General features: G+C 33.1%; 1 protein-coding gene across 1 annotated transcript; it reads left to right on the top strand.

Moving 5' to 3' along the window:
- The first annotated feature begins 6139 nt into the window (after window positions 1–6139).
- LOC26529942 (CXXC-type zinc finger protein 1) lies at window positions 6140–7871 on the top strand. The gene is made up of 5 exons (XM_023175779.2): window positions 6140–6203; window positions 6272–6353; window positions 6423–7023; window positions 7079–7469; window positions 7528–7871. Exons 2-5 carry the CDS (start codon window positions 6292–6294, stop codon window positions 7638–7640), a joined length of 1167 nt encoding a protein of 388 aa, XP_023031547.1. The 5' UTR covers window positions 6140–6203; window positions 6272–6291; the 3' UTR covers window positions 7641–7871.
- The last annotated feature ends 973 nt before the right edge of the window (window positions 7872–8844 follow it).

The raw sequence follows: 8844 nt of genomic DNA, 5'->3' as shown, positions 1-8844 counted from the left end.
GAGTATTTAACATACAATTACCAAGTGTATGAATAATGCACAGAGATGGCTATAAATTTTCAAACAGTCTACTATATATCTTTGTGTGTATATGTATATATGTTTCAGTTTGTATGCTTGTTTGTATTTATATATACAGTGCGTTAACAAAGGTTTTAAATTGATTTCTTTGCCAGATGATGGTATAATAAGTTGTATCTTTTTTTAGTGATTATAGCCATATTGATACAATTAATTGTGATTTTTGTAGTAAGCCTATAATATAATAAACAGAAATCACATTAAAAGAATATAAAATTTTACAGTCTGATTATTTCCTGAGAAGAGAATTCCATTATTAAACTAAGGGAAAAAAGGGATATTTTACAACCTCAAACAATGATTAAAAGGATTTATATAATAGATTTTTAAGAGCAAAGCTTTTTTGATCATATTTGATTCACTTTTTCCTTCAAGTTGGACAGATTGGACAAGAACAAAATACTCGTTCTTCAAATAAATTTGTATCTTCTTTTAATATAAGTAGGTACATATTAGAATATATTATTTTTGTTTGATAAATTCTTTGAATAAAATAAAATCAGTTAGTGGAATAACTCGAAAAACTACATTTTTTAAGTCCAAGTCTTTCAAAATAAAATCAAACATAAGTACATATATAAGAAACTCTTGTATTTAGTTTATGAAAATTGTAGACAAATCAAATGAAATGATGAAAGTTTATTAATTAAAGTTGATCCACTCAAAACGCCTTATTTAACTTTTAATTAATGACTTATACAACCACATTTTGTTTCAACTTTATTACATAAATACAGGGAAATGCCCAAATTTTTGGGTGTAAACTTCCTTTGTCGACATGTTGGCTAAAACAGGTTGTGAGCGGTTTGCTATTTGTATGTGCCTTGCAACACCAAACACCTGTTGCTTTTTCAAGAATTGTTGATGCAACATGTTGCTTACCACACAGTTGTAATATAATCAAATTAAAATTCTTTGCAATTTTTTGGGAAAATTCAAAAATTGTTTGTTCAACAATTGTTTCCAACTCCAATTTGAACTTTTATTGACTTACTCGCTTACCTTAATGCAAGCAACTTGTAATTACAATCCACTCAATTAGGTTAATGCGTTGTATTAATGTATCATTAAAAGTCAATTACAGAACTGAAAGTGCAAATTTCAACTCGTTAAATACAAACAAACAACCAAAAAAACAAACATGAAGAGGAAATAAAACAGAAATTGCAAGTGCAATTAGCGAGGGGAATAGTGTTAATTACAGGTGCCAAATGAAATGTGAGAGAGCAAGCAAAATATAAATGTAAAATTATCTTTATTTACATTAGCATTGAAGTGAACTAATTTATCAATAACATGAATATCCATTTAGACAAGTTCATAAATTAAAGCGCAAAAATATTTCAAGAATCTCTACTGTCCCTGAACCTTTTCCTCCTCTCCTCTTGTCTTCCTCTGTTTACAGCAACCATTGTCAACATTAATAAATCAGTGGAAGGAAAATTGCAGTCGATGGCATTTTTTATGATGCCATCACTCGAAAGCAACGACTACAACTATGCCAGATGTCAACTGCTACTTCTTCTCCTCCAAAACGGATCTCTGGGCTCTGGCGAAATGGAGAAAGGAAAGTTGTAAATGGAAATGACGCGGAAGCAGCAGCAGCAGCAGCAATAGGGGCAAAGCAAAAAAAGGAGGAAGGACAATGACGGGACGTCAACGAGATGACGAGAGTTTGATGTTGACATTTTCGTCTACTAGGCGCCTGCCTTGGCGTAACGCAGGAAATGACATCTCTATGGAGGTGACACTACACTACACTCCATTCCATGCCATTCCACTCCGGGGCTAAGGCGCTGCCATCGACCGGAAACGGAAATTTAAAGGCAAATGGCTAAAAACGGACAAACAACTAGACAAAATGCGAAATGCTAATCAAGATGGGAAACCAGGCAAAAGTGGATGCTTTCATCCATGACCAGGAAATGTTTCCACAATGACGAAAGCTTACCAACTCGAGTTTATCATTGCAATATGAATATACTTATATATTTATACAAATATTAATATACTCTTGAATAACAACAATTGACTCAAAATTGCGGCTACTTAGTGTTTAGATACTGAAATTGTGTTAGTAACGGGCACAATTTAAATGCCTAAACAGGACGAGTAAGATAAATCAGTGAAGAATTTCATTTCCAGCAAAAGTTTTTGGGTTGACTTAAATTTCATCTTTTAGTTGACCTGCAACTGTTTTCCCTTCTGCAATATTTCTTTAATTCAATATCTTGACAGAATTTAATAAGATTTATGCATGTGTTTTCTTTTTGGACAGATTGTGATTCAAAACAAAAAACATAGAGGATATAAATTAAGTGGGAGTCCTTATGAATTTCATTCCTTTCGGCACACACATCCTCATTTTCATAGCTTGAATCATTATTTCCCTTATGCCTATCGATAGGTAATTTAATTTCGAGCTTATGGACTATATTTCTTATCTAATCCTACATATTCAGTAGAGACATTCTCGTTCAACATTGTCGAAAAATTAAACGAATCGTGGGCCCAAATATGTAAAATTATTCTTTCTATGTTATCCTATCGTACAGGTAAAATAATCTGCACATTCATATAATTAAAATTTCATTTATCTCTCTCAGTCATGTGCACAATATCTAAATGACATTCGGCATGCTAAAAATGCTGCTAGACCTCATCTGCATAGATGTGTGTGTACAGAGCTTTCAAATTTTAACTGACCGAAAAAAAGATAGTTGGGATATGTTTAGTTATACCGCACTAGAGTCCACAAAAAGCAAACTCTTACACATATACACACAAACAGTCTTGTATTTCATTGGGCCACAAAATTTGCATATAATTTGGGTCCTTTTACCTGTGGTTATACACGAATTCGACTAACATTGCGGTCTGGCGAGTTGGTAAGTTGGTAAGTTACCAAGTTAAATGATTTACTACATTCATATTTAAGCCATGTTCAATTTGAATCTTCAGATAGACCCAATTTCGACGCACACATAATAAGGAAGGAACTCACCTTATTGCATGGCAAAATTTGTGGAGATGCCAGCAAACTTAAGTTATCCAGTGGATGAACTATAGTTTCTTACGTACTTCTGTTGTTCGAAACTTTTGGTCTGTGTTTGCGTTTAAAGTTTGACGAAAGTTATTTCAAACTTTCAAAAGTTTTCTGGCCAGATGTTTTTTTTCATCTTCTCCTCAGTTGGATAATTTTCCATGCTTATTCATATGACTAGGACTTCAAAGGCCTAAAGTTATAAGAGCTAAAAGAGTCAAAAGGCAAAAACTTTAAATGGTTTCCAACACATTGATTAAATTCTTAAATCAAATTTAAGCTATTTTGCAAACGTTTTCTTCTGCAATTTTTCTTCATTTCCGACAACAATGCAGTTGTCCTAATGACATATAAAACCATTTACTTACTCTCCCCTCTCCACAGCAAGAAATGGAAAATGAAAAGAAATCAGCATCACGTAGTTCAAGGATACACAAAACGAAATACGAGAGTGTGTATAGTGTAGAAGGACATTCTGTGGCATCCAAGGAATTGGGAAAACTAATCACGTAAGACACGCACATGGTTAGGTAAAGACATTAAAAAGACACAATTAACCTTTTTAAAGGGGGCCAAAAAGAAAGACGTCAAGAGTTGTGTGTCTCGGTATTCTTCATTCAACCAGTAAAAATGTCCAATGCAAATGGTTTTTCTTTTTCTACTAATTGGAAACCCAAATTTGTTGACAGAGGATTTTTTCTGCCTACTTTTACATACCAATAAAAATGGTAAATTAAATAAGTGGAGAAGCTTGTTAGCCATTTGTCCTTTTCCTTTAAACTATTCATTTGTTTTACTATATTTTATTCTACTTTACAGAGACCGAGTATAAAAATGCATTAAGCAAGAGTAGCTTATTACACTCGTACTCACAGCCTTCACCATATATGGCCGCGAGGAAAAGTTCGTGCAGCATCGCAGGACAAATTGTTATTAAAAATAAAACGTAACGTTTCTCTTCTTGACAAGCCAAAGATTTAATGCCCTTAGATGTTAAAAGGCCACACAGTTTTTCATAGCTGTTTAAATTAACAATAGAAAGCACTTTTCCATGTATAAATTGATTAAGCTAAGAATTATGATATTAATATATAGATTTAATTGCAGCTTTATACGTCATTTTTCATGCTGGATAATAGAGTATGCGTATATCGTATTAGGGAAAAACCTCTGCCACTTTTTATTTTGTTTAATTTTTTTGTTCGCTTCAAAAAGTTGATGTAACATGAAACACTTGTCCTGAAGCTGTTTTGTAATAAATAACATTTGCCCACATAAGTATGCTACACATTGTCGTGATCCTATTGAGGGCTGAACAATTGATTGTCATGGTGATAAGAGAAAAATAATATGGCTTATCCTCGTTGGTTTTAATAAGATTTTGCACAATTTTTTATATTTTTTCTCTTCGTTCTTAAATCCAAATATAGGTTCATGCTTATATGCTTATATATTAAACTTTAAAAACTTTTTCCTAGAATTGTGTAATTAGTGATACTTAGAAAACAATGTGTTTACACATTGCTCTTGTATACGCTGTTGTTAATATACACTTCCTTTTCGTTAACAAATTCGATATTCGCAGTAAATCAAGATTTTTTAGTTAGCAAGTTTTACTTTCGAATATAGATATCTGCATAATTGGAGTTAGATAGTGATTAATTGCTTGCAAAGCATAAATTTTTATTCTAATAAGAAGTTATAGCCACATGTAATCTGCGAAATTACTAACAAACATGGTAATTCATTGTTAAGTGTTTTCAATTGTTCTTCAAATATTTTCCTATTATAATAAAGCAAACTTTTGGTAGTTGCAATAAGAAACTATTCTTCAGTCTGTTTGGCAGGTGTAAGTCGGATTTTTGAATTTTATTAACAAAAATAATTGTTATCAAGTCCTTTGGACACTTTTGGCCCACATGCGAATAGTTTATGTTCTAATAATATATGTACTGCAGATATAACTTGATTTTATGGTGGAAAAAATCATTTTCAGAATGTGTGAAAATGTCCAACCAAAAACAATAGAAAATAAACCAAAAACCAAGTCAGATATTTCATTTCGGTTGCAGTTATTCCAACCATCCCCTCACCGACCATAAGATAAATGTGTCCTGCAGAATAATAAAATATTTATACAACAACAAGAAGAAAAAAATGCCAAAGCCCATTCTGTAACAAAAAAAAAAAAGACTAACAAAAAGGGAGCAATCTGCAAATGGTGTGTATGTGTGTTGGCTTTGTAGGTAGTTTTGTTGTTGTTGTTGCTAACAATTGACTGATGGACATTTGATGGAAGGGTTTGCATCACGTATACGGCTCAGTGGACGTGCCAAAATTGAAATTTTTGATTTAAATAAAAACTTCTTTGTTCAGCCCAACAAATGTGACGCATTTTGTCAGATTTATTGTGGTGAATGCCTGTTGTTACAAACTAAAAGGAAAAAAGAAATAAAATGAAACAAGATTTTGTCTTTTCTTTATTTACTATTTATAGAAATGGATTTGCCATGTGTGAATTGACTGAACATAACAGACATAAGTTATTCAAATTGTCTGAGTGGCAGAAAAAAACAACTAAATCGTTAGAGTAATGTAGTGTATCTAGCGTAACAAAGTTGTGCAAATTGCTGGTGAGTTTATTTTGGTCTCAACACTCTTGAAAATTTCAAATTAGAGCGACATGTGAAATAAAACTTGGATCAATGTTCATTCATTCCAATTTGGTGCAATTGTTGCCGAAGCAAGAAGCACGTGGTACTTCAGATTTTTATGGCAAATTGAACCACCAATTGCTAGTTGTGAATGAATAATTCAATGGAAGAAACAACTGAAATGGCAACAGAATGGCAATTTCACTTTACTACCCCTTTTCCAGTTCTCGCTGGCCATTGACTGCGCCATGGCCATATAAAAATACAATTGGAAAACAATAAAAATGTTATCCAAGCAGGCGGTCTGAAGCAATCATATATCATTGAACAAAATATAACGAATTATACTCGATGAAATCAAAATCAAAAATAATTGACAATCGCATGAAAACTAAAAAAATGTCAGTTGCCACAGAGGATGCATTGTGAGTATATTCAAGTATTTGTGTATTGAAAATTATTCAAGTTGAAACTGATTTGGGGGTCGTTTCAGAATATTCACTTCAAAAGAAAATGTCTTCAGAGGTCATTGAGTATTGCATATGCCGACGCAATAATGCTGATGGATTTATGATGTACGTGAATCGACGATGTGAGTTAATTGGTCAAGAAACTATTTTTTGAATCCTTTTCTTGATTTGCAGATGCTGCGATAAATGCAATGAATGGTTTCACGGGGAATGCATTGGCCTAAATGAGGATATGGGCTTGCTGTATGATGTCTACTATTGTATTGCTTGCAAGAAGAAAAATGCAAAGCTAAAAAGTACATTCAAAACTCCGCCCATTGCAGCGGCCAGTTTGTCCATACATACGGGTGTGGTTTTACCAAACAAATTGGATAAAGTCAAGGTGCCAATTAGTCCTGAGAGACAAAAACCAGAACCACAACAAGAGATAGTCGCTACGCCAGAGCAATCTTCTGGGTCTCCAACAATCGAAAATACTGTGGAAGTGGCAATGCCAGTTGTCAGCATAGAAAACAAAGTCCACGAACGTGAAAAGTTCGTTAAAGGAGAATCCAAGGGATGTCAATGTAATCTGTATCTAGAAAGCAGCGAGGAATCGAAAAAGCGACCAAAATGCTGGGGCTATATGTGTGATGAGATTGCCAGACCCAAGTCAAGATACTGTTCGGACGAATGTGGCAGTGTGGCGACAGTCACTCGTATATTTTCCACCATGCAGCCTTTGGATAATGGCTGGACCATGCCGCATCCAATCTTTACATTACCAGATGATTACGTAAGTTTTGCAATACCTAAAAACAAACGGCAATAAGAATTTCATTTCATTTCAGAGTGACTCCAAAAGTCCTGAATCCAAACGAACTGAAAATGAGAAATGGACTAAAGAACAGGAAAATCGAGATAAAAAGCAAAAGGAATCCATCCCTTCTTCTAGCAGTAAGTTCGAATCCAGCCATGATATTGGTCAAACAAAGAAAATTAAAATTCAAGAATCGTTGCAAGTCGCGCAGTCTGGCAGGAATATGACAAAAGAAAGAAGAAACGAAAGTTTGCCACAAAATTATTTAAAGAAATCAAAAGTCAATGAAGCAGATGATATGTCATCCAAACAGAAGCTGAAACATAAAACCAAATCAACGTCACCAACGAAAAGTAGCTCCAGCGATCAAAACGATCTAAAACGATCTTCTACTTTCTATGAAGAGGATTCATCAAAGCATTGTAAGATAACAAATTGCTTTAATTCACTTAGAAAATTAATCATTTGCATTGTAACCAGGCTATTTTCCCTTAAAACGTTGCCGTTTTGGCAAAGAAAATCCAAAGAAGAGTCATAAATTCAGCGATGAAAATCATTCAAATTTCCTTAGAATACGCGATTCCAGGCAATAAAGTGTAAAAATCGATGTCGATAGGGAAAATTGGAAAGATAAAATAAATAAAATAATTGTACGACTATCACTGTAAGAAGATAGATTTGAATCTCATTCTTGATGTGGATTTGCCTTCTCAATTTCATAATTGGCTTAGAATTAATATATCCAAATGCACGGATCGGATTGAAGCACCTTACCAATGAATGTTAAACTCTGCTGTAGATATAGTTTTTTTTAAAGGAGCCTATTAAATAATAATATTTTGGGAGTCTTAACTTAGCATGTGCTTTTTTTTGCTTGCTTTATAATTGGATTTCTTTTTATGTACCCCCAAGACCAACAAATTGTAGACAGATAGAAAAAAGGGCCACTGACTAATGTTACTTTTTTATGCCCAACATGTTCTATGTTCTATGTTCCATGTTGTTATCCATGTTTTCCCAGCTGCGCCATTAACTGTTTTTCTTCTATGTCTTGATGCAATTTCGGTGATGCATTTTAATGGAATTTAAAATAAGGTTAGTTGACTTGACTGATTCAACTAAACAATGAAACTAAATTTAAGCAATAAAAGACCAGAAATATAAAAGATAGCGATGGGTAGGTTATTTTTTTGTATTCTATCTATTTCGTTCTGGTTAGATAATGTGAGCAAATCAGAGCAGAATTCTCGCATTTAATTAATAGTTTATGACAGAAATCTATTCTTAGTCATGCAACAATTTAAGCCCTTTACGAAACGTCATTTGGTTATATTCTCTTAGTTGTCAGATTTAATTGACAATCTGGTGGTAATATTAAGTGATTTCCGTGTTGTGGTCAGCAAAGATGATAGTCATAAGCTTGTAGATACTTAAATACATGCAATTATCAAGATAAACATTTACACCCCATCAAAAAGGGTAGATTTATGGTTGTCAAGCCCCTGCAACACTTTGTAACAAATTATTTAACAAACTGATATTATAAAAATTTAATATAAATATTATCTTTTTTGTCAAACATATATCTTGCCTTCTGTTTTGGGTGATATATTATAAGCTTGTCCGACCTTCTGCTTTTATTGTATTTGCAAAAAATGGATTTTGAAAACATTCGATGATCTAATTTTAAATTGTTTTTTTCCGCATATATGCTAAAGTTCTTGTGAAACAACAAAAAATTATTTATGTACATTACATTATACATAAATACATAAAATGCAAGTCAATGTATGAGTG

The sequence above is a fragment of the Drosophila willistoni genome (genome assembly GCF_018902025.1).
Source record: "Drosophila willistoni isolate 14030-0811.24 chromosome 2R unlocalized genomic scaffold, UCI_dwil_1.1 Seg167, whole genome shotgun sequence".
In the NCBI taxonomy this organism is placed as follows: Eukaryota; Metazoa; Arthropoda; class Insecta; order Diptera; family Drosophilidae; genus Drosophila; species Drosophila willistoni.
The sequence above is the reverse complement of the archived record's forward strand: the minus strand, read 5'-3'. Positions and strand labels throughout refer to the sequence as shown.

Excerpts from the sequence above, each read along its gene's own strand:
- LOC26529942 (XM_023175779.2), top strand. The coding sequence starts at position 6,292 with ATGTCTTCAGAGGTCATTGAGTATTGCATATGCCGACGCAATAATGCT. Across the intron at positions 6,354-6,422 it reads AATGCTGATGGATTTATGAT|ATGCTGCGATAAATGCAATG; the intron begins GTACGTGAATCG and ends CTTGATTTGCAG. Across the intron at positions 7,470-7,527 it reads AGAGGATTCATCAAAGCATT|GCTATTTTCCCTTAAAACGT; the intron begins GTAAGATAACAA and ends CATTGTAACCAG.